The following is a 26,072-nucleotide window of genomic DNA, read 5'->3' as shown; positions in this document are numbered from 1 at the left end:
CTGTCAGTCCAAGTGAAGGCATTGTGATGGTATCGTGATGGTCATTGGTTGGTTGCTTGTATTTTGTAAAATTTAGTGAGAGATAAACGTTTTTATATATTGGCAGATACATCCATATCGTAATTTTGTACTCACCAGTATCGGTCGGGCTCATGTTGGAATGCTGTAACACCAAACGATTCACTTCACATTCCCATACTTTAAAGTATGCAAAGTATTACCCATAGGTTTTCACATGTGGTTAGCAGCAGTTATCAAACAAAGAAATCCAGTCCAGGTAGAGTTCAGGTAGACCAGAAGAAGCTGCCGCTACATGGGGGACATCTATATCCACCTCGAATTCATAACCCACTGACCCCCGTGTTGGATAATGTATGAGTTATAACAAAAACAACAAAAAAAGGTCTTTCAGTACATTTTACTCAAGTGTGACGTTGATGTTTGAAAATAAAATGTCATAATGTTTTGGAATACCTACAGCTCTGAATTTAAGGATTTATTTGGAAATGGGTTCCGTTAGGCTTCTCTGAGATCTTCTTGTCTCCAAGGAAAGAGGTGCAAAATGACTTCCAACCAGAAGTTCAGACCAACACGTCTAACAGCGAACTGCTTCGTCCTCATTGCACGTGGGAGAGTAGTGATGTTAACCCCCTGCATGAACAGATGTTTTCCAACCTACGTTCTTGCATCTGGCAGGGAGCAAAAATATACAAGTATTGTATGTAATCTGGTTTGTACGGTAGCCAATGAGCACAAATAGAACATACGGCACATGTAGTTGTAGCAAAGTTATACATTCATTCATTCATTCATTCATCTTCTACTGCTTAGTCCAATTAAGGGTTGCGGGGGGCTGGAGCCTATCCCAGCAGTCATTGAGCGCGAGGCGGGGTACACCCAGGACAGGACGCCAGTCTGTCACAGGGCCACAAATAGACAAACAAACACAGACACACTCACATACACACCTACGGACAATTTTTAAAGAGTCCAATCCACCTAACCCGCATGTCTTTGAATGTGGGAGGAAACCGGAGCATCCGGAGGAAACCCATGCAAACACAGGGAGAACATGCAAACTCCACACAGAAAGGCCACGGGAATTGAACCCACGACCTTCTCGCTGTGAGGCAACAGTGCTAACCACTAAGCCACCGTGCTGCCGTAAAGTCATACAATGCACATGAAAACAGATGCGTTGCAAAGCTCCACAACACAACCGAAGTACTAACAACACAAAAAGTTTTGTGTTTTTTTTTGTTTTGTTTTTTTTCCCTAAAGACTGTGACTGACTTCTACTATTCCATGCATTGCAAATGAAGTGTTAGAATGTGAAAATATAGCTATTTTAAGATTAAAATCATTAATAAAGATACTCAGCTCTGCCAACGGGGTGGTGGCCAAGTGGATAATGCAATTGGTTTCAGTGCAGAAGGTTCTGGGTTCAAATCCCACCCCTGGTACATTTCTCCATGTAATGTGGAGTTGCGTCAGGAAGGGCATCCGGCGTAAAACCTGTGCCAATTCAACATGCAGATCCACCTTGGATTTGCTGTGGCGACCCCGAGTGCAAACAAGGAAGCAGCCGAAGGGACTTACCTAGCTCTGCCAGCCAGATATCTTATTATCAATAACGATAATTCAGCACTGTGAAAGTGTCATCAGTGTGTTCCATCACGGTGTGCGGCTGCCGCTCTCACAGCTGGCGGTGCTGGAACGCTCTGTCATCCTGTCCTTATAAACGACTGAAAATCCAGTTTAATGTCCGCTTCATAGCGCCATCATGTGACAACAGTATCAAAAATACAATTTCAGGCTTGCCTGTGTGGTTTTTGGGAAGAACAACAGTGATGTGGAGCCAAATGAAAAATTGTCCCAAATATGTCCAGTGGCTTTCCCTTCAAATGAATGTTGTCTCCTGTCCCGTACTCCAGGTGCTGGAAGATAATGATTACGGCCGCGCGGTGGACTGGTGGGGTCTGGGTGTGGTGATGTATGAGATGATGTGCGGCAGGCTGCCCTTCTACAATCAGGACCATGAAAAACTGTTTGAACTCATCCTGCTGGAAGATATCCGCTTCCCTCGGACGCTTGGGCCTGAGGCGCGCTCGCTGCTCTCTGGGTTACTCAAGAAGGACCCCATGCAAAGGTGATGCATCCCTGCTGCCCTTTAAACTGGCGGCCTAAAACATACGGCTTCTGCATTCTTGTAAAACTTGGAAGTTATTAATTTCTGGGAAGGATTTGGCATGAGACTTTAACATTTGGCCTAGACAAAATAACAGAATTCTCATAACTTCACCTTAACAACATTAGTTTTGTCATTACCCATGATGCAATGTGGCACACTGTGCTATTGTAAGAATTCCACTTTGTGTTTCCTTGTACTGATGTATGGAGACTAACATTTTCAGCACTAATACGAGTATTATGCGATCTTGCAGGAGTACGATGATCCTACGATCACTAAAGCTCAGGGGAGCGAACTGCAACAGTTCAATGCATTTTTGATCAAATACACAGGGTTTAACAAAAATAGCCCAGAGTGAAGAGAGCGGCACCAAAGTGGAGCTTTTCCACCAATTTTGCACACATGCACACTAGTGAGCACCACATTGCATTATGGGTAATGGCAAAACACCAGATTAAAGTGTAAATTTTTAGATATGCGCCCTGTCTTCAGTTACCATTGTTGAAATGAAGGTTTTGATTTTTTTTTTTTTTTTTTTAAGTCAATCAGGTTGTCTGAAAACCTTTCCAGCACCTTTTCACTCTAAACCAGTCAAATCATTGAAAATAAGTTCTTGGTACCACAGATGTGTTTTTCTGTGCTGGTGTTCTAGGTTAGGTGGAGGACCTGATGACGCCAAGGAAATCATGCAGCACAAGTTCTTTGCAGGAATTGAATGGCAGGATGTTTACGAGAAGAAGGTCAGTTCCTGAAATCTTCTGTTTTTTATTTCTCATACTCTTATGCAGATTTGTAATCAGAAAGACAGCAATCTGATCACCCTGAATCACGATGTCAAAACCAGCGAACAGTCCTGCACAGAGTTATTACTGACATCCCTGAATTTTAAGTCTGGAATTTAAAATGTGTTCAGAAATAAATACAAATGTACCAAATTTGTGGAGAGTATTAAAAAAGTATGAAATTATTGAACAACAAAAAGTTTTTTTTTTATACAGTGCCCTCCAAATGTATTGGAACACTTGGTATTTCACACATTTTAATTTGTTGATGCCATTTCAAATACAAAAAATAAAAATTTCTAAAGTTATCTTCATTATACTCAAACTGAAAACAAATCTCTACAACTTGATATAAATTAATTAAAAATATAAAAGCCAAGATGATGAGTTGCATAAATAATGGAACAGTTTGGTATAATACCTGTAAATAGTTTTATTGCCAGTTTTCTTCAGACAAGTCAGGGGATGGATACATGAACCTTACCAAGTCACTTGGACTTTATTTACATCAATTACAAAGAAATATAAACAGTATGGCACTTTATAGTAAATCTGTGTGAAGTAGACAATTCTCAAAAACTGAGTGACTGTGCAAGACGGAGAAGAGTGAGGAAAGCCACCAAGACACTCAGACAACCCAGAAAAAGTTACAGGCTTCTGTGGCTGTGATTGGAGAAACTGTGCAGAAATTTTATATCCCCAGTTATACAGCTTCATGATGAAGTGGTACAGAGGAGGATTTTCTTAAAAGGAAGACATGAAAGTTCAGCTACAATTTGCCAGAAGGTACAGCTGAGAAGGCAAGCATAGACTGGATGTTTTGGTGAAAGAAAACCCTCCTCTATACCACTGCACCATGAAGCTGTATAGCTGGGAGGTTTCCATCCTGGTTAATGCTGTATGCTGATGATACCTTCTGTGTCTTGTTGACTCTTCACCAGCTCCCTCCACCCTTTAAGCCTCATGTGACCTCAGAGACCGACACAAGATATTTTGATGAAGAGTTCACAGCACAGACCATCACCATTACACCGCCTGGACAAGGTAGCCACAACTCGCACACCCAATAAGAGCCGCAGTATCTTACATTAGTTCATTGTACCTGTACTTCACGAAGTAAAATGTTTTTCTGCTAACATCCGTCATAGTTTTTCTTCTGTGTAGAAAGTTATTCACACATTAACATCAGTAAAACACCAAGTTGAGCTTTATTTGCAGTTATTGACATTTAAATTTTACCATGCTCTGCACATGTGAATTTTTTCTTGACACGTTACGAGAGGTATACATTTAATTTCAGTGTGCAGGTATTTTATTTTTTTATTGAATTCTTCTTTTTTGCATTCATCTGAGTGTAATTTGTGTGTTAACTGAGTGACTGAAGCTGGAAACTACACACACACACACAGTGTCTCCCTCCCTCGAGAGCAGACTGCCCTCTGCTGGAGAAGTGGAGTCACGGCAACAGTGACCCGGACTCCTCAATGAGAATATTTTGACTGTCACCTGGACAAAACTGCTGCGGTTATTTTGGTCTTTGAAGTGAGACACCAGAGAACTTTACATTAACATGAAAGTTTCACGCACTCAACCTTTGACAAGAGTCTGACTTTATGATGTCATCGAGGATGTTTATATTGAAGGTACCGCGAGTGCCGTCACAATCCAGTTTGAGCCCTGTGGGTTAGCTTCTCACTTAATGACCAGAAAGTATGTAATTTGAACAAAAGTTAGTTGGTTTTGACAGCTACTCAAAACTTTTTTAAAGAATGTAAAACTGATGTTTTCCAGCTGATTAAAATTTAGGCTCATTAAATATTTTAAAACAAATTCACTTTAAGGCAGCTGTAATTATAATGAATCAAATCCGTTAAACTTTTAAGGAGTTTAAACTGGTTTTGCTATGTTTGTGCAGGGTTTTTAAACTGGAACATCATGAAACTAACGTGGAAACAAATTCTGTCAAATGACTGGAAAACTGAAGGTGCCTTGACACAAGCATGTTTTTCTTTCACGCAACAGCACGACCTGTGTTGTGACGATCGCACCCGCTGTGTTCGCAGCTGGACGCCGTTCTTTGTTCTACCGCCTGCCACGTACTCTGCGCTGGACGCTGCATATATAAAATAATTATTTTGTGGCAGATAAATTTTTTTTTCTGCAAATTGTCCGTTGAAAATGGCTCTAATCACTTCCTGAATCACAGAGGAGGCTGCAGCCGGAGCCCTTTCCGCGCACCTAACAAGCTGCAGAAAGCATTTTGAGCCGTCTAAAAAGGTAATTATTTGATTTGTTTACATTATCATGGCTTGTTAAAACAGAGCATGTTTTTCCTTCTTGTCTGCAGCTGTTAAAGTATTTATTTTTATGTTTATAACAGATTTAACTTCTTGTTATAATCCTTCAGACGAGCTGCACTCTGATGCGATCCTCTGACGTCACCACTCGCGATGTTCACTGCTTGTTTACTCCACTTGACGAGCTGCACGTTGTGTTGGAGGTTAGATCGCTCCACATAGCATGACATTTGTGCGTGAAAGATTTTTTTTTTTTTAACATTTCAAAATTCTCTGTGTGTAATAGCACACACCGGCGCCGCTCTGCTGTCCTGTCTGCACCAGTTAAAGACTAGTTTACGCTCCAGCACGACATATCACGACACAGGTCGTGCTGTTGCGTGAATCAAAAACATACTCGTGTCAGGGCACCTTGAGCCTGATGGTCACCTGACGGGCTGTTATGGGCTGTTATGGGCTGTTGACGGCCACCTGACGGTTGGCTGATGGGTACATGATGGGCAGCTGAATGGTGCCTAATTGATGGTTTGTTTAAAATCACCTGCTGGCTCAAACATCTTCAGTGCAGCTTTAAAATAATCTGAAATCCGTGTTTATTGCCTTCAAATTGTGCTTGTTGTCTTTTTGTTGTCAGTTTTTATTTTGCCGTCTGTTGACAGATGACAGTATGGAGTCCTTCGACAGCGAGCGGCGACCTCACTTCCCTCAGTTCTCCTACTCTGCCAGTGGGACGGCCTAAACATTCCTCTGATCCTCGTCACCTGACTGAACTCTGAAAACCTGAACCTCGTCCTCACCACGCGTGGAATTCAAAATACTCCACAAAACACGGACAGCTGTATTTCTGTGCCTTTGAAGAGCGATAACTCGCCATTTCTTGGTTTTTAGGCTTCATTCTCAGCAGGCTTCCTTCCACTATAACGAGCGAGGAAATACAGTTAATTACACCACTGCCGCTAATTAGCTTTAAAATGAGTGTGTTATGGACCTACAGCTTTGTGAACCACTGTTGTTGAGGGGTTGATCACACGAGCATTTAACGCCATTTTCATCAACGAGCTTCCAGTGACGCCCATTCTGTTAGACCGTTAGCTCACTATGCCACGTTAGCCGAGCCTGGCTCTGTCCAGACACGACCAAATGTCGACGTCTCAACCTGAAACCCATTTTTCTTCATTCCATATGATTTCCCCCCACTGATATATTCTGTTTATGTAAAATTAAACTTTATTTAAATAAAACGGTGAGCACCTTCGCGCTGATGCTAAAGCTAAACCCGCAACCCAAAACTTTTTTCCAGATACAGAACATGTTCTAATTCCTGTGTTTATTTTGAATGTGAGGTTTTGATCTGAAAAGTTCCTGCAACCTCTGAGTGGGTGTGTCTGTGTTTGACTGACAGGTGGCGTGCAGCAGCGGCAGCACACAGCACAAAAACATCTCCGGATAAAAACAAATCAAACAAACTTTGTTCTTCATTTTCCGATCCTGTGTTCCTCCAGGTCCTGAGACCCGTTGGGACTCTAGCATAAAGCGGATGTGAGTCTGCGAGTCCTCCTGGATGGGTCGCCAGTCCGCCAGGTGCATTTTGTTCTTTAGAAGTAAAAATGCGCTCCCTGGTCCTGTTTTGGTCACTGTATCATGACGTCACGTTTAAGTTCACTGAAAGCATTTAAACATGTTTGTGGTGTTTTATGTCTGTGGGCGGAGCTGGCAAAATCTGTGGAGTTTAGCTAATAAAAATAAAAGGAGTTAAAATTTAGCAACCGAAATGCTCGTGTGAACGGCCCCTTACATTTTAAATCTTCAGTGTATCAAGCAGTCAACATTCCTGAAAACATCACACGGCAACGCCATGATGTAAAACTAACACAAGACTTTTTCCCCTTTTTTCTCCTGCAGTCATTCTTCTGATGATTTGATTGTGTAAAACAAAACAAGGAACAAATATCCATTAAAGAAAAAGCTGCCGAGTGTCACGTTTGTGTGAAGCCTCTCGTTCACAGCGCCCTTTGACCTGCTGCAAGAAGCATTGATCCAAATGCGTGCAGCTTTTATTTTAAACACAAACTGTGCGAGATTGAAAAAACTACAAGCTGCAATGTTTTCTGTGTGTCTGTGTCTGTGTGTGTGTTTGTGTTTTGTTTGTTTTTTTTTGCGATTATTCGTGTTGCACAAATGGACCAAACATGACCGCTGATGACTTAGGTCTGGGTGTCAGTGCATGTGTTTGCATGTCAGTGCGTGCTGTTTGCATCTGCATGTCAGTGCGTGCTGTTTGCATCTGCGTGTCAGTGAGTGTTGTTCGCATCTGCGTGTCAGTGTGTGTGTTTGCATCTGCGTGTCTGTGCGTATGTTTGCATCTGCGTGTCAGTGCGTGGTGTTTGCGTCTGCGTCTCGGTGCGTGGTGTTTGCATATCCGATCATGCTGTTTGCATCTGTATGTCAGTGCACGCTGTTGCCGTCACTGTGTCCATGCGTGCTGTTGCTGTGTCCGTGTCCATGTGCGCTGTTGCTGTTGGCATGCCCGTGTGCACTGTTTGCATCTGCGTGTCCATACGCACTGTTGCCGTCAGTGTGTCCATGCGCACTGTTTCCGTCACTGTCCTTCCGTGTTGTTGCCATCGCTGTGCCTGTGTGCTGTTGCCGTTGGCATGGCCGTGTGTGCTTTTTGCGTCTGCGTGTCCATATGCACTGTTGCCATCAGTGTGTCTGTGCACTGTTGTTGTCGGCGTGTCCATGCACGCTGTGTTTGTGTACACAGTTCAGTTGTTCCTCTGAAAGCTGCATGCCTTCATTTGAACTGTCAGAGGTGGAAGAAGAAACTCCTTGTTGTTGACCTTTGGATACTCCAAGTCTCTGCGTTTTGGAGTCGAGTTACTTTGCAGAGCACGTTAGTTTAGTAGTTGATGAAAGACACAGGAAGTTAAACCTGCAGAAACCTTCACCTGACCTGAGCAGCAGCTTTGGTAAAAATCACTTCATCAGCAAAAAAAAAAAAGGTCCTTGCTCCACCCCTTTATGTGGGTCTGCCTTGAAATATCAAACATTCCAGAACTGGTCCAACACTTTCACCAAAATTTGAAATATTAAAACAAAATATTTTATAACGTTGAAAATAAAAGTGTGGCTCTGCCCCTTTTTCTGGTTCCACTGTGACACTGAATTTATTCCAGGTTGGTCCAAACAGTTTCACGTGTCTGGGGAAGCCTGCAGCTTTCAAATACTGAGTGTCTGTGCAAGAAGGAGGCTCGTGAGGGAAGCTACCAAGACACCAGTTAACATGCTGTATTATCAATTTAAAAAGTTGTTTTTCCTCCTAACTTCTGCTTTTTAAAAATCTGTCTTCTGTGCCAGGAGAAGTTTAAAAAAAACAGATCAACAACAAACTTCACATCAGCTCTTGCAGAGCTCGTACCTCTGCCACAAAAATTCACAGTTTTCCTATTAAAGAGTAAACATTTTACCAAAATTTGTTGCTGCTCTGATTACTTTTTTTTTGTCATCCTTCTAACAAACTGATGTCTACATTTTAATGGCTAATGTTTTGGGAAATGCCTGTATGCTGTTGTTGCTGGTATTACGTGGTTCCTTTGGCCTCCAGGCTGCTGTGCACATGGTTCTGGTTTTTACTGAAAACATTGCCCTGTTTTCTCACTGCTTCACTGGAAGTCATCACAGGTTTTCCAAACTGCTACACTGCAGCCTCAGCAGGTCCACCTGAATCATCTGTTGATGAAGAAGGCTTCAGAGCTTGTTATTTATGAGACCTCGTCGACAAAAAGGACTTTTACTGTGCCAGTGATTCACAAGTTGCAGTTCATACATGGACAGAAATAAAACAAGATTTACTTGTTTGAATCATTACATTTCAGATCATGGAAGCGAGACTGAAATGAGGTTTGCAGATGATAGAATCTTTAAAACAAAACAAAAATGCATTGTACGTTATTGAATGTAATGGACTTTTTGTGTTTTGGAATCTGATTACTTCTTCCTATGCACACTTGAGCTTTTGTCACCTTTTGAAAATAGGGAAACTGGTTTTATACTTTTTTGTTGTTTTAAATCTTGACTTTTTGTTCCTTCCCGCTTGTATTCCAAGATGAGCTTTAGTAAACAAATAATATAAACTTTGTACACAGTTTTTACTCTTCCTGTGTCTTTCAAAATGATGAATAAAATGTATTTAAAAGTATTCAAGTGTCTCCTTTATTCAGTCTGAAACCTGAAGAACCTCGACATGATGTGGTTTATTAAGTACTAAAGTTCTTGGCAAAATTATATTGTTCCTGCATTAATGGCTAATGTCCACTAGGTGGAGATATTGCTCCATTTCAAGAACCTTCAGTGCAAGCTGCTGTGGGACACAATGAACCGGTTGCTTAGAGTAGATTTTGTCAAAAGCTTTGTTTCTGCAGGTGTTTGCTTCATCTGCAAATTCACTTGTTAAATTACAAAAATGTAACATGAACTAACCTTTCTATTAATAAACAAGCTGTTAGTAAACTTGCTTTTTACTAAGAATGCAGCTCAAAATGTTTTATATCAGTAGATAATTTTTACTATTGCTCTCACTGTGGGTTTAATGCACTTTGTAGTATTTGGTTAAAGCTTTTTTTTGGTCAGTTATACAAAGCGTTTTAATTAACATTGAAATAGTTTTAAGCTGCAAATTGAACTGCAGTTTTTCATATGCTGAGAAATGAAACATTTTCTAAGGCTGGCATGAGTGATGCATTTTTAAAATTCAAGAAATAAAATCACTTTATTCTTGCATGACCACAGGAAAAAAAGCTACAGCTTGGATTCTGAAGCCAGCAAAAGTCCTTTTTTGGTTGCTGAAAACCTCGAACATTTCTGTTTGCAGATTAAAGTCTTCACTGTGAAATGCTTTTATTGTGAAGCACCGTCAGGAAGTGGTAATATGTGCAGCAATTTGACTTCAGAAATGTTTAACTTGCAATTTATTAATTGAAGTTTCAGCATTTGCACTTTGTGGATCTGCTTCAAAATGAGATAATTCCTCTAACAGACTTGGCACCACATTTTATTTACATCTGTTAGAACTGTAAAAGTCTTAAAATCAAGTTTTAGACATTAATACTGGGAGGTCAAAGCTCTGCATGCCAAAAAAAATCATGCATTTCTGACATTTACAAATGCCTGTTTTCTTTTTTTTTTTAACCCTGTATTTTTGGGTTTCAAGCAGGAATGTCTCTGAAGCCCTGAAATGCTCACATCACCCACTAGGTGGTGACAACAGTACTCAAATGTGCAACAAGATTTCAATTTGATTCATTTGAAAAGTTACTATGGGGCCATTAGGGTAGCAAAAGTATTTGCAAATGTGTATTTCAATCCACAACTGTGTAACCAGATCCAATACACATTTGCGAATACTTTTGGTACAATAATGGCCCCATAAGTCTTCCATGTCCTAATATCTATCTGTGGTGAAAACTTGGTGAGAATCTGTGAAGTAGTTTTGATGTAATCCTTTAAAGTCTATATAAAGTGAAATCTTGATCCAGAATTCGGATCTGGATTACCTCCAAAATTTATTGGATTCCTCCTTGATCTAATATCTATCTGGTGAAAATTTCATCAAAATCAGTGCAGTAGTTTTGACGTAATCCTGCTAACAGACAGACAGACAAATAACTAAACGCAGGTGATTTCATTATTTCATTACATCCTTGGTGGACATGATCACGTGTATTCACATCCTTTTCTCAGATGCTCGGGTTTAGATCAGGGAGGCCGTTACTCCCAATCACACCTCTCAAGGTAACTGTCATTGCCCACGTGTGCATTGAACTCCCTAGCAGATCAATGGTTTCCCCCACTGGGGCCCCATACAAGATTTCAGCCAGGGGCTCCAAGAAGACAGAATACTCCGAGCTGCCGTTGGGTACATACGCACAAACAGTCAGAGTTCCCCCCTGCAACCCTAAGGCGCAGGGAGGCGACCCTCTCATTTACTGGGGTAACCTCCAACACAGCAGCGCTCAGCTGAGGGCTCGTGAGTATCCCCACACACACCCGGCACATCACACCCTGGGCAACTCCAGAGAAAACTAAGGTCCAACCCCTATCAAGGAGAATGGTTCGGGCTGAGCCCAGCCAGGCTCCATGGCAAACCCGGCTACCAGGCGCTCGCTGACGGGCCCTCCGTCCAGGCCTGGCTCCAGACGGGGGCCTCGGACTTCCTCCGGGCCAGGTCACTTTTCCTCGCCCTTGTTTGTCCATGAAGTCTTTGTGAACCTTTCTTAGTCTGGCCCCTTGTCTGAGACCAATTTGCCATGGGAGACTCGACCAGGAGCACGAAGGCTCCAGACAACACAGCTCTCAGGTTCATAGGGACACACAAACCTCTCCACCATGATAAAGTGATGGTTCCCAAAGAATATGTTCATGTGTTTTTTTTTATTTACTATTTTGTTTGTAACATATCTTTTTTGTTGTTTGTAACTTATGTCTTTTTTGTAGTTTTTGAACTTTGCTTTTAGGTAACTAAATTTTGTTGCACCTCACCATGCAATGACAATAAAGTCTGATTATTATGTTTTGCACTGTTGTGCCTCCAGTTTTTAAATGTTTGCTTATTATCATATGTTTCGTTCTGTTGTGCCTCCATTTTTTAAATGTTTGCTTGTTATATGTTTCGTTCTGTTGGGCCGCTGTTTTTTTTTAATGTTTGTTTTGCTATGTTGTTTAGTGCTGTTGGATTGGCATTTTTTTTTTTTATGTTTTTGAATATACAAGCCCAATTCCACTGAAGTTGGGACATTATGTAAAATGTAAATAATAAATCAAATCAAATCAATTTTATTTATATAGCACCAAATCACAACAAACAGTTGCCCCAAGGCGCTTTATATTGTAAGGCAAAGCCATACAATAATTACGGAAAAACCCCAACAGTCAAAACGACCCCCTGTGAGCAAGCACTTGGCGACAGTGGGAAGAAAAAACTCCCTCTTAACAGGAAGAAACCTCCAGCAGAACCAGGCTCAGGGAGGGGCAGTCTTCTAGTGGGACTGGTTGGGTCTGAGGGAGAGAACCAGGAAAAAGACATGCTGTGGAGGGGAGCAGAGATCGATCACTAATGATTAAATGCAGAGTGGTGCATACAGCGCAAAAAGAGAAAGAAACACTCGGTGCATCATGGGAACCCCCCAGCAGTCTAAGTCTATAGCAGCATAACTAAGGGATGGTTCAGGGTCACCTGATCCAGCCCTAGCTATAAGCTTTAGCAAAAAGGAAAGTTTTAAGCCTAATCTTAAAAGTAGAGAGGGTATCTGTCTCCCTGATCCGAATTGGGAGCTGGTTCCACAGGAGAGGAGCCTGAAAGCTGAAGGCTCTGCCTCCCATTCTACTCTTACAAACCCTAGGAACTACAAGTAAGCCTGCAGTCTGAGAGCGAAGCGCTCTATTGGGGTGATATAACAGAATACAATGATTTGCAAATCCTCTTCAACCTATATTCAATTGAATACACCACAAAGACAATATATTTAATGTTCAAACTGATAGACTTTGTTGTTTTTGTGCAAATATTTGCTCAGTTTGAAATGGATGACTGCAACCTGTTTCAAAAAAGCTGGGACAGTGGTATGTTTACCCCTGTGTTACATCACCTTTCCTTCTAACAACATTCAATAAGTGTTTGGCAACTGAGGACACTAATTGTGAGTGTCATAAATAATTGGGTTTAAAAGGAGCATCCCCAAAAGTCTCAGCCGTTCACAAGCAAATATGGGGCGCGGATCACCACTTAGTGAACAACTGTGTGAAAAAATAGTCAAAAAAAGGTTCTGTTTTTATTTACATTTTACACAACATCCCAACTTCATTGGAATTGGGGTTTTGTGTATGTATGTATGTATGTATGTATGTATATATATATGAATGTTTTGTACTGTTGGACCACCTTTATTTTAAAATGTTTGTTTTGTACCATTTTGTTTTGCACTGTTGGGTCGCCTTTATTTTAAAATGTTTGTACTGGGGTCCTGATCAGGGTGTATCCTGCCTCACGCCCCATGACTGCTGGGATAGGATCCACCCCCAGTGACACTTAATTGGAATAAGCTAGCATAGAAAAAGGATGGATGGATGGACGGATGTTTTGTTGGGTTGTGTTTGGCACTGTTGGGCCACCAGTTTTTAAACGTTTGTTTTGTGATGTTTTGCACTGTTGGGCCCCCGTACCCGTCGACCAGCCTGTGACGTCACCGCGTCGTTCACGAGCAGCAGTTAGGTGTGTTTGTTGGACTCAGTTACCTGTCCGCGGTTACCTGCTCTGTTCGTGCGGGTCAGTAGTCGAGTTTGTGTTTCTACCGGACGCTGAACACTGGCTTCACTAAAGAAGAAAACCGAGAAGGCGATAAAGGTACGATTTATTTTGGCTTAAATCACTTTAAAGCGCTGACGTTTGGTGGAGACCTAAGAGTTAGCTGTTAGCCGGTTAAACGAGTTCCGTCCAACTGTTGAACTTTAACGTTTCCATAGTTTGACAGTAAACGTGTTGAAATGACAGACATGATTATAATTTGTGTTTTGCTGTGTTGTTAAGTGTTCAGTTTGTCGCCTTTTTGAACAAGAAAACCGAGCTCACGCAGAAGTTTAGGTGTTAGCTAAAGTCGCCGTAATGAATCAGGTCTCGACACATTTAATCTTCAAAAGCTTCATTTATGATTTGTCATTTGTTTATTGTTTTGGTGCTGAAACACGTCCAGTCAATTAGTGGAGCCACAGAAAAATGAACAGCTGTTTGCTTCATGGATTGTTTGTTGCATGTTGACCTCAGCTTCTTTAAAATCTGATTTGTATTTCTCTGTTTTATGGCTGTAAAAATCAAATAAAAATTCTGTCATTGTTAGTTTTTTAGTATTTTTTGTAAACCGTGGGGTCCATGAATCCTCTTTATATATTTTTTATTTATTTTAATTCATTATTTGTGAATTGATTGATTTTGCATTTTCATCTCATGTCTGGTTTGACTTTGAGAGAATTTTTAATGTGGTCTCTGTCATTTCTCAGGCTGTGGCGAAGGTCCTGACTCGTGGCTCCAACATGAGTGTCACTTCATGGTTCCTGGTAAGCAGCTCGGGCACACGCCATCGGCTGCCACGGGAGATGATTTTCGTTGGCCGGGAGGATTGTGAGCTCATGCTGCAGGTTTGTGTGTTTAAGACAACAGAGTTTGTATTTACACAGCAGACACCAGCTGTGTGTCGGAAGAATCCACACACATCGGCACAGAGACGTGAAACGGTACCACGCCGCGTGAAAGGCCACCTGATCCAAAGACGTATGGATTTGTAGCTGTACATGTTATGTTATAACTGCTCCTGATCGACCTGAAATGCTGTTTGTCGGTCACCGTAGATAATAACACTTTTCTGATTCTGAGTTGATTATACAATTTTCTCACTGTTTTTCCTTTTTTTTTTTCTTTTTTTTTAACAGAATGAGCTGCAGACAATTTGACTGAAAAATATTTCTGTAAACTGTAAAATGACAGCTTTCCTCTTTTTAAAAATGCAACTGAAATTTTATCTTAAAATAACACAAATAAAACTGGATTTTTAAAACAAATCCTACATGAAAATAACTAAAATAAAATATTGTAAAATATCATAAATGCTATTTGTACTTGTTTCCTCATTCACTGTTTCAAAAGTGTCATGTGATTAAAAAGGTGCACTCTGATTGGCTGTCAACTTAGCTCCACCACTATCAGGAGAAAATGCAGCGTTTCTAGCAGCATATGTTTGTATTATATCTTGGAATTTCACATTAGTAACTCAGCTGCACAGTGCTGGAATTCATTGTTTGTTAATTAATTTTTCTGAAAGCGATGCGTTAAAGCCACACGCCAAACAACCAGGGACATCTCTGGACTGGACTGGACTGTGGAGTGTTTGTTCAATATCCAACCTAAACCTAACTTTACCTCAGACTCTCTCTGGTGTGCGTGTGAGAGAGTGAAACAACATCGCAGTTAATGTTTCATCTCAACCTATTTGAATTTTCTCACATTTCAGTCAATTTTTAACTGATTTGCGATTCATTATTGCCCCTTAGCATCAATATGACGCCACCTCAAGCGGATCTCTAGTTTATAAAGTGCTTTCAAGTCAGGGATTTCCGAGTGTTTTACAATTCTAAATTAAATGCAAAAAACACATTAAAAATTAGGTACAGGCCGAGGTCTGCTCAACAGGTGGGGGTAAAGATTTGCTGAGATTTTATTTTTTAACTTTTGACAGAATAGTTTCTGACATGAACGTGGGATGCATTCGGTTTTTGTTGTTTTGTTTTTACAGCATTTGTGAGCGTACCCTGTTAGCCATGGCCACAAAGACTTAAACCACAAGCTGAAACTGTCGCTGTGTTGTTTCCACACCGTGTCTGTTGGAAACATGTCTTTGTGGGTTTATCTTCTGTGTCCATTGAGTCCAAACAGTCTGAGTGTTGCTGCTCGCTGCCTTCACAGTAATTCACCACAGAAGTCATCAAGACTGAAAAGCTGCAGACTGAGTTTTGCAGTTTTGTGTATGTTTTCCCATCGTGAACAAAAGCTTTGGAAACCGTGGCAGTCAGTGTAACACGAGAATCCTGTTTAGTGTGAAAGGCAGAGGTTAAAATGTGAGTTAGTCACTTGTAAAAGAACAGCTGAGTGTCGACGTGACAACTGGAACAACTGGTCTCTGATCGGTGACCTCTATCAGCAGCTTCTGGGTGGTTCACGCTTGGTCTGGAGATGCAGCTATTGATTAGTTTCATAATTTTTAGGATTTGCTGAGTAATTGCACAAAGCCGTTTCCCATCTGCGTTAACCCTCTGGGGTCTGAGGGCATTTTTTAGACAATTCACTCGCCTGGCATAAATGTTTTATTATTGCTGTTAACAGCTCTCCCTGCATCCCACAATCAAGTTTTATGTCTCTTTTTTTCAGGACGACCTGTGCTTTCCAAATATGTGTTTTATAAGTGTAATAAAAGTTTACAATCAAACAAAGGCAAGGAAAAAATAAAGCGAAAAATAATTTTCCACATATTTATTCAAAACACAGCAAACTATAATAAACTGTTTTGACACCTTATAAAGGTAATTTGAGATCTTGTGTGAAAGACTGTGTGCAACAAAAAGGTTCAAACAATAAAAACAAATGCACATTTTGAACAATATATACAAAATGGTCTATGCGTTTTGTTGTCCATTGATATAGTAAACAAGTGCTTTACGCAGAGAAAGCAACAGAGTTATCTAGTAACATTCACATGCAAACTAGTGGAGCAATCCTGATGGTTACACACTCTTTGTTTGAGCATGTGGGATTGTCATCAGAGGCTCTCCGTGTGCTCCTGCTTTCACTGATCACTGTGCGTAACGGCGCACTGAGTATGTACTAATAGTATGTACTCATTGGAGCCCCCAGGGGGCTATTTAAACGGGCCAACATATCACTCCAGAAAACGGCTTTTCACGTGAGGTAAATCTGCCCTATGATTGGATTTTGAACCAATTCCGATTGGACACTCGCATTGCGCACGTCATCAGACAGCTTCTATGAGGAGTACAAAGATGGCCGATGGCTGACTCGAAAGTCCACGGAGTTAACTTTTCAGCAAAAAAAAGTAAGTTTCTATCTCATATCATTAAAAGGTTATTTAGAATTTAGTAAAGCTTGGTCTTAGCCATCATATACGACGGTGTCGGCCCCAGAGGGTTAAAGGTGTGAAAGCACTTCGACTGCAAACAATATGGTCAAGTCTGGGAGCATGCGCCGGTGCTGCACATCGCCACAACACGGAAGTGCAGTGGATCCTGGATGTCAACCATACAGGCAGATAACTGATCCATTCCTGTGTCTCCAAAGTAACAATCTACTTGCTTCAGCCAGGTGAAACATGGGCGTGTCCTAGGCCAGGTGGCGCGCAGGTGTGTCCTCGGCCTTCTCCAGCCACTGGATTCCTGCACACTGAGGCACCTGTGTGCTGGATCATGTCAAGAGAAATGCACCACATGGACAAATTGACAGAGCCAAAAGTAGAAATGCCCTTAAAAACATTTTTGTTTTTCTTCAGAAAAATAGCAAGTCCGCATATTTGAAATATTGTACAAAGTGACGTGGTGTCTTTAGTTTTCTTCGTTGTTTATCAGGACTCGGTACACAAGTGTCATTGACTTGAGAAAGTGCCTTTGTTGCTGACCGAATGGTCCCCCTAAAAATCGATCCCCCCGATGATGTGGTTCACGGATTAACACCTTGTTTCTGCTTCAAACTGTCTCCACTCATCATCTATCTCAGCAACAGATATCTGAAGCTGAAACGATCATTTCCACATAAATTCAGCATTATTTAATCATAAAAGGCGGTGGAAGCGATCAGAGCATTGCGGCTAAATGAGCTGCTAGCTGATGCATTTACAGCGTGTCGGACATTTCAAAACGTCATGGAATTTTGCCTCATTTCTGCTTAAAACTGACTTTAGAATGATTTAAGAGGTTTTACCTTTATCATCTAGTAAGTCCCTTCGGCTGCTCCCTTGTTTGCATTCGGGGTCGCCACAGCAAGTCCAAGGTGGATCTGCATGTTGAACTGACACAGGTTTTACGCCAGATGCCCTTCCTGACGCAACTCCACATTACATGGAGAAATGTGGCAGGGGTGGGATTTGAACCCTGAACCTTCTGCACTGAAACCAAGTGCATTAACCACTTGGCCACTACCCCTGCTTTACCTAATCCCATTAATCCATTTGATTGCTTTGGCTGAAGAGGCTACTCTCAGATGTGCTGCTGTCGTCCGAAATGACGCATGTGCAGATGAAAAAGGCGGACTGATTTTTAGGGGAGGACCGTTCGGTCTGCGACACCATCCTTAGTGATGCTGTGCCTGATCAACTTTGAAGTGCTTCATAAACAAGGAGTGATCTTTTTTTTTTTCTTAATTCCACTGTAAGTTCAGAAGCTGAGTGGGTTTGTTTTGTTTAAACTTTTTAAATTAGCAGCTCTCAAAATTTGTGTGTAAAAAGTCATGCCCCATCCCCTCTGATTGAACTGCATTAAATTTTAAATATGAAATTTTAAATCAAAAAATCTTGAGTGAAATAATTATCACATATTATGTCCTAAAAATGTGCATTAGCTTTAGTTTAAACATGGCTATATGTCGTCCTTATAAGGACTTAATAAAACTGAGAAGAAAACACAAATGTTTAAAAAATGCAAAGCCCAGCAAGTGCTCATGGGCACAGTTTACTTTTCGAAGGACTTTTGTGTTGGTTGTCATTCATCTATTTTTTACTTGGTGCTTGGGTTGGGTTAGTGCATTAAAACACAGCAGCTTTTTAGAGTGTATATGTGTGTGTGTGTGTGTTTAATGTAAAGTATGCAGAGTTTAATAATAATTTATTTTTAGTCACGCAGTGTGGACAAACAGCATGCAGTCATAAACTTTGATGCCAACACGGATGAGCACATGGTGAAGGACCTGGGCAGCTTGAATGGGGTGAGTTTGTGTGTGTGTGTCGGACATGTTTGCTGAGCACAAAGTCACATCCTTCCTCTAATGATGCTCACATCATGTCGACCCTCGTTCTGTGACCCCCCCCCCCCCCCCCCCCCCCCAAATTACTGTTCTGTTGCCACTTCATTGCACCATTATCCTGCTGAAATTCAGGCTGGAGCCGTGGGAGAGAACCTCCACTGTTCTCTGACAGTATTTCCTTCGGTTACAGCAGCCAAACTAATCAGAGCAGAACGGTGCAGGGACCTGAAATGAAAATCCAATTATCTTTAAGTCCAGCTGAAATTAAATGGCTTTTTTTTTCGCCCCTTTCCCCTTCCACCTACAGCAGCCGTGTTTCTGTGTAAATGATGTTGTTTGCACTTAATGAGGAAATAGTCAGCACATTTTGACTTCAATTTCAAGAGGGCGCCCCCTGTGTCTGCCTTTTGGTTTTTATTGTTTAGACAGAGCTCCCCACCCCCATTTATCTGGGCAGGTTAGGCTCCTGTCACACGACACTAATGAAGGACACCAAAGAGAAACAAGAAATCTGGATTACGTTGACTTTTGAGGCATCGTTTAACCGTCGTCCATTTTCATTCCTGTACCTGGCGCTTCGTCAGAATTTTTAAACTGTTGAAAAATGTGAACGAATCCCAACGACAACCTCAATTCATCCGTATTTCGTTTTGCTGTCTGCCTTGATGGTTCCTCGTTGTTTCTATAGTTTCTGTGATGGCAGCTTTCCGTTTGACTGTCGTCCAACCTCCCAAGTCTGACGTCTTGCACGAATGGTGACGATATCTGAACAGATCAATAACTAAAGCTCCGACGAGCTGCACGTAGCATCCTTGTGTCGCTGATGACTCGTCCATGTGTGGGACAGAAAGCAACGTTTTCATACAGAAACAATAGCGGCAATAACATTTTATCAACTACTGTAACTATGCACGTTCCAGTCATTTATGGCTGGCTTGTGTGTGCACACGTTGTGAAGACGAACAAGTTGTCATCTGGTTGTCAAGACAACCAGATGACAACTTGTCAAGACAACCAGATGTCGCACCTGCAGGTGTTGCAGGCATGAGCACAGGGCTGGTTGCGCTCGGCCTCATACCCAGTGTCGATCACGTCATCATGAATGTTTCGTTTTGATTTTGTTTAAAGCGTCAAGGTCGACGTTTGCTTTGTTTTTCTTTAGTTAGTTTTGGTTTTCCTTCGTTCCTGTTTTGCGCTCTTGATTTGCAGGCTTTTTGGTGATGGGAAAAGTGCAGGATCATTCGTCCACCTTTTCTCGACAATTTGTGACTTTTTTTCCTTCGTTCAGTTATTGCCGTGTGACTGGGCCCTTAGGAATTTGCTGTCTGTAATTTATCCATATTGTCTTGTGTAATGGGTGGGGTATGGTGATTCAGGGACTATTTTGCAATAATAGTAAATAATTCCAGTTCATCTTCTTCAAGCTGGACATAATGGGACATTTGTCTGTCTGATGGATCATATGATATTTACTTCAGAAGTCAAACTCCTCCTAAACTGATTTAGATTTCAGTTTATTTAATTTATATAGCACCAAATCACAACAAAGCTGCCTCAAGGTGCTTCACACAAGTAAGGTCTGACCTTACCAACCCCTAGAGCAGAGGTCTCAAACCGGTTCCAGAAAGGGCCGAGAGGGTGCAGGTTTTCTGTGCAACCACCCACTCCAGCAGGTGATTTCACTGATTAACATCATTTTGAGCAGGTGAAATCAGTTAATCAGTGAAATCACCTGCTGGAGTGGGTGGTTGCACAGAAAGCCTGCACCCTCTCGGCCCTTTCTGGAACCGGTTTGAGACCTCTGCCCTAGAGCAAGAACACAGGCAGCAGTGGTAAGAAAAAACTCCCTCTGATGATTTGAGGAAGAAACCTCAAGCAGACTAGAGTTAGAGGGGTGACCCTCTGCTTGGGCCATGCTACTGACACAATTGACAATACAAATATACAGGAAATTTTGGGAGTCCATGCTGGTGCACATGACGGGAGGCCTGCAAAAGAAGACACCCACTCTCACTTCTGTATGGAGCCGCATCTTAAACAGAGAGAAAAAACAGAATCAGGTGGCAGAAAGATAACAAATAAGGTATAATTTGTCAACATTAAGCAACAAGAAAAACAGAAGAAATACTAAGGTGATCGCCGGCCACTAGCCCTAAGCTTCACTAAAAGACCCAGACTTTAGAAGTTGAGGCCATGGCCCAAACTCTTTTCTAATGAATGAATTTAAAAGGATAGGAAGCATAGTAACATACTATGCCAGTATGCTAGCCATAAAAATGGGAAACCAAGTGCGTCTTAAGTCTGGACTTGAAAGTCTCTACAGATTCTGACTGTTTTATTGATGCAGGGAGATCATTCCACAGAACAGGGGCACGATAAGAGAAAGCTCTATGACCCACAAATGATTTATTGCACCAAGGGAAAGTAGACAAAGTAGACCTGCACCCTGAGAACGCAGAGCCCAGGCCGGTGTAACAGTATATTTGCCCCTCCACCCTGGAAATCGTGCCCCCCACCCCACCCCTGAAAGGCACGTAGGGTTTAATTAGGTCAGATAAGTAGGGAGGTGCCAGTCTGTGAATAATTTTATATGTTAATAGCAGAACCTTAATTTCAAGGAAACTTCATAGAGTGGAAACGCAAAATATGAAAATGTGCATTTATTTTTACAACTTCAAATCATAAATCATATAATTCTAGTCCAATGTCTCAGAGGGGACATAATTGGCCTTTTGCTGGTGTGTGGGTGTGGGGGGGTGTGTGTGTGTGGTGGTGGTGTTGTTGTTTGTTTGTTTGTTTTTTCAGCATGGTGGAGCAGACCTGTCAGACTCTTCAAAACAGGGGTTGACTAATTTGCTAATTCAAATATTTAATTACAAAAGTTTTACGACCACCAGGATGTAACAAATGTATTACATGTTCATGGATTACATGTTAGTAGCAGATGTAATATATGTCAAGAGTGTTGTATCAATTTTTCGGCATCATCACAGATCTCTATTTTATTTTATTTTTTAAAGTTTATTTATCCTTTATTAAACGATGTTGTAGTGAGCCAGCCAGCCCCCCCCCCACACACACACCAAATTGTACATCGAAGTGTCTCAGTCCAACCACAGTTTGACCCGTTGGACACTGAGCGGCCTTTCAGGATTTCAATCTTGCCCAACTGGGTGGCACTTGAGTGAGACACAGAGCAAACAGGTCAGTGGGATAGGTGTTAGCGTACCAATATGTAGACCTCAGTTCAAGTGCCAGTCATACAACCAGTTCATGTCCTGGGAAAAATAACTTAATCTACATTGTCCCAGTCCACCCAGCTGTAAACTGGTATTGGATGGAACCTGCAATGGGCTGGTGACTTGTCCAGAGGGAGTCATACTTTCAACTGCTTCACGATGCGGTATGTGGGGATAAACACCAGTCCGACGTCCTTCTGAGTCTGTGCAGGACTTACTTCTTATTTATTACCACCACTCAGGTGTCTTTGAACAAAGTCCTTCATCCTCAGGTTGCTCCCAGTCTGCAGCTGTGCTCCTTGCATGGCAACCTCTGATGTCAGTGTGGATGCAAAAGTGCAAAAAGCATCACTGCAGCACACTGAGCACACTGCCTTGGATCAAAAATGCTCTGTAGAACCGAAATACATTTAATTGTTCAAATGGTGGATCGACCCAGTCACAAGCCAAAAGTGGGGATGGCATGGAGAATGAAGGAACCCAACAAACACCAAGAGCAACAAAAACCAAATTGTAATTGTTACATTCACTTTGACTTGTTGGGGGTGGGGGTGTGTGATGTGATCAACTTCATTTAATTTGTCAGTATTCATCCATTTCTGCATTTCAGGCTTATTCCAAAAAATGTTGGAATGGGGGTAGTTCAGAATGAGGTTAAAAACAATTAAGGTTGTAATCATGATTTGATACAAGCAGTATCCATGAAAGGCTGAGTTTTTGAGGTGCTAAGATAAGCAGAGAATCCCCAGTTTGTCAACAAATGTGATAAAATTGAAATGTTCCTCAAAGAAAGATGGGAAGGGATTTGTATATTTCTCCTTCTGCAGTGCAGAATATTAAATGATTCAAGGAATGGGGAGGAATTTAAGTGCATATGGGGCAATGGTGCAAACCTCGGCTGAATGCCTCAGACGGCACTGCATCAAGAACAGTCATTCATCAATAGCTGATATAATCATATGGGGAAAGCAAACCTTTGTCAAGCACTATAATAGTTACATTCACAAATGCCACTTCCACCTTTACTGTGCAAAAACGAAGCCTTATTTTGACCTTGTTCAGAAGTGGCGTCAATTTACCTGGGCTCAGAGGCATCTGGGTTGGCCCATTCCACAGTGGAAATGTGTATGGTGGTCAGAAGAATCAGTATTCCAGATCTTTTTTTTGTCTTTCTTTTTTTTTTTTTTTTTTTAGAAATGGATGCAATATGCACTGGACTAAAGATGAAAAGGACTGTCCAGACTGTTATCAATAAGTCCCAACATCATGGTCTGTCATGGTATAAGGTTGTGTTAGTGGCCTTGGCAAAGGTAATTTACACTTCTGTGATGGCAGATTGAAGAGCAACATATGGACATATCCAACTGGGAGGAGGCCCCAGGGATGGTCCAGGACCCGCTGGAGGGATTATATTTCCCAGCTGCCTTGAGAATGCCTCAGGACCCCCTGGAAGAGTCAGAGGATTTGGCTGAGGATAGAGTGCGTTGAACTGCTTAGTCTGCTGCTGCTGTGACCTGGACCCAGATATTCATCAGAAGATGAATCAATGAATGAGTTTGTTGCCTATAAGATGACATCTTCAGAGACGTTGCGTTTTTCAGCAAGACGATGCAAAACCACAGTCTGCACACATTACAAAGGCATGGCTGCAGAAGAAGAGGGCATGGGTTCTGGACTGGCATACCGGTAGCCCTGACCTGTCTCCAATAGTGAATGTGTAGAGAATTTTGAAATGAAAAATGCATAAACAACAACCCATATTGTTACACAGTGTGGCCTTTAGAGGAAGAGTTTGACAAAATAACACCTGACATGCTTAACTGCTTGGTATCATCAGCACCAAAACCTCTGAAGTGTTGAATGGCAACGTTACAAAGTAGGAAATGCTTTAGCATCCCAAAATTTTTTTTTAATGTGTTGCAGGCCTGAAATGCAGGAATGGATTAATATTAACAAATGAAATGTCCAGAAAAAACCCCCACAAAATCTGTTTTGGTCATATGGTAAATGTAAGAATCAATTTTATTTAGATATATATCATTTATTTATATTTGCATTTTCCACATCATTAGCAACATTTCTGGTTTGGGGTTTTACTGCTTTAAGTTTTATCATTTGAAGGCGAGTCCTCTTTAAAAAAAAAAAACGGTCTCATAATTCACTGCTTGAAGCAGAGGGTAAGAACCTCGTTGCTCTGTAGCGGGTGACATCGTGGAGTCTGTGTTGTTATCTTGTGTCCACATGAAGCCTTTTCAACACACAGAGCCTTTCATTACCCAACAACCTAATCTCATCAGTTTTAATTTGCTCCTGGATTAAGGTAAAGCACCTTCAAGTATCTGCAGGTCACTAATCTGTCACCTGTGGCCAAATGCAGGTTCCTAACTTGTCTCCTCCAAAAATTGTTTTTGTCATTTTTCTGTTTGTCAGACATTCGTGAATGACCTGAGAATCCCAGAGCAGACGTATATCACCCTCAAGCTCTCTGATGTCATTCGCTTTGGTTATGATATCCTTTTGTTCATTTCTCTCATAGGTCTGTCGTTGTCTTAGTTCTGGTTGAATACTTGTAGAAGAAGTAAGAGTGGCTATAGAATATGTTCACCAGTGCATAAATCTTTGGCCTCTGACGTGGATGACGTTTGCAGAGACGAAGCTGTCACTGGGGTTTTAACACAATCCTGGTCCAGACTTAAATTTTAAGTTGTCGCCAGGGCCTGTATTGGTTTTACTCACATTTAAAAACAACTCGAACAATCTCCAATTTTCTGTTTGTACGTTAAGACCTTTTACCAGTAATCTGTTTCCCGTGAATAAAAATGGAAAAGAATATTTTGTCCTTTTGAGGAGACCGATGTTAATTGGAATGCGGTGTTGTGGTTATACTGCATATCTGCAAATACTTTATATCCAGAATTATGCATTTAGTTGGTCTGTTGTTCTTCTGCCACAGAAGGAAAGTCATAAATTATCCTGCTGTTGTGTCCTTGAATCATACCCCAGGACTGTGATTATGCAGGGCTATTGTTTAAAAAAAAAAATGTAGATTTGCCAGTGTTTTGTTTCCTTTAACATGTCCTGCACATGCTCATGTCTATATCCTGGAGAAGAGTCAACACATGGTGCCAGAGGAAGCGCTCAAAGTAAGACTACTCACAGCATGTTGTCATTTTGCTAAAGAATGCTTTTTGGTTAAATGTTCCGTGTAAACCTTATGGCGTGGTCAAGTGACGACTGTTGTTAAATCACTGGACATTTGCATGTTAGAGGCATTTTCAGGATCAATACAAAAATAATTTGATTTACTGCTTCATGGAGGAATTTGGAGAAACATTAAAATTGAGTTATTGAATTTATTCACATGAATTAACCTGATGTGACACATTAATGTCAAGTTTTTTTTTTTTTTTAAGATCACGTATCAACACGCGTCTATTCATAATGTTGAGTGTCTGTTCATAGCGGCGGCTTTGGGAATCCGAGGAGATAACTGTTTGCAAAGAGATGTGTGATAGGAAACATTTTTTTAAAGTTTATCTCGTCATCTTCCATTGTCATCTGAGCAGCATGAGAAGTACACCAGTCAGTTACAGATCAGAACGAAGACGCTGGAGGCCAAAGTGAAAGAAAAACTGCAGCTCCAGAGCTCCGGGAGGACTAAAGACTCTGTTTCCAGTGTCAAAGGGCATGACAAAACTGAGCGCAGAGCGCACTCGCTCGCAGGTAAAATGCTTTGTCCACATGTGGCCATTATGCCCCCGTTTGATGGCAATTTCTAACTATAACGTAGGAACTAAAAAAAAAGTTTCCTGGTTCCACTGGTGCAGTGGAAAATGGTTCTTTTTCAAATCAAGCACTGGTGTTGCAGCAGCACCCGGTGACAGAAATCCACCAGGTACATATCTGTCTGGTATCTTTGAGATATTGAAATATAGACTTTTTAAAAAATGCTTGTCTGTCATGTGGTGAATATTACTCAGAGGCTGAACAGAAGCT

General features: G+C 41.4%; 2 protein-coding genes across 4 annotated transcripts in view; both read left to right on the top strand.

Annotated features, from left to right (window-relative positions):
• akt1 (v-akt murine thymoma viral oncogene homolog 1) overlaps positions 1–9,466 on the top strand; it is a 78,703-nt gene extending 69,237 nt beyond the window's left edge. The window contains exons 11-14 of the mRNA XM_034195280.1: positions 1,935–2,149; positions 2,844–2,931; positions 3,915–4,017; positions 5,930–9,466. Of these exons, the coding sequence (XP_034051171.1) occupies positions 1,935–2,149; positions 2,844–2,931; positions 3,915–4,017; positions 5,930–6,009 (486 nt within the window). The 3' untranslated portion in view covers positions 6,010–9,466. The remainder of the gene's footprint in view (positions 1–1,934; positions 2,150–2,843; positions 2,932–3,914; positions 4,018–5,929) is intronic.
• Positions 9,467–13,508: 4,042 nt separating this feature from the next.
• The window catches only part of cep170b (centrosomal protein 170B), a 34,338-nt gene continuing 21,774 nt past the window's right edge, over positions 13,509–26,072 (top strand). For all 3 annotated transcript variants that reach the window (XM_034195434.1, XM_034195433.1, XM_034195432.1), the window contains exons 1-6: positions 13,509–13,668; positions 14,319–14,456; positions 18,709–18,798; positions 24,507–24,585; positions 25,161–25,219; positions 25,643–25,799. In XM_034195434.1, the coding sequence (XP_034051325.1) occupies positions 14,352–14,456; positions 18,709–18,798; positions 24,507–24,585; positions 25,161–25,219; positions 25,643–25,799 (490 nt within the window). In that variant the 5' untranslated portion in view covers positions 13,509–13,668; positions 14,319–14,351. The remainder of the gene's footprint in view (positions 13,669–14,318; positions 14,457–18,708; positions 18,799–24,506; positions 24,586–25,160; positions 25,220–25,642; positions 25,800–26,072) is intronic.

This window comes from Thalassophryne amazonica, chromosome 19, assembly GCF_902500255.1.
Source record: "Thalassophryne amazonica chromosome 19, fThaAma1.1, whole genome shotgun sequence".
In the NCBI taxonomy this organism is placed as follows: domain Eukaryota; kingdom Metazoa; phylum Chordata; class Actinopteri; order Batrachoidiformes; family Batrachoididae; genus Thalassophryne; species Thalassophryne amazonica.
Note: the sequence above shows the minus strand (reverse complement) of the source record. Positions and strands in the feature narration are given on the sequence as shown.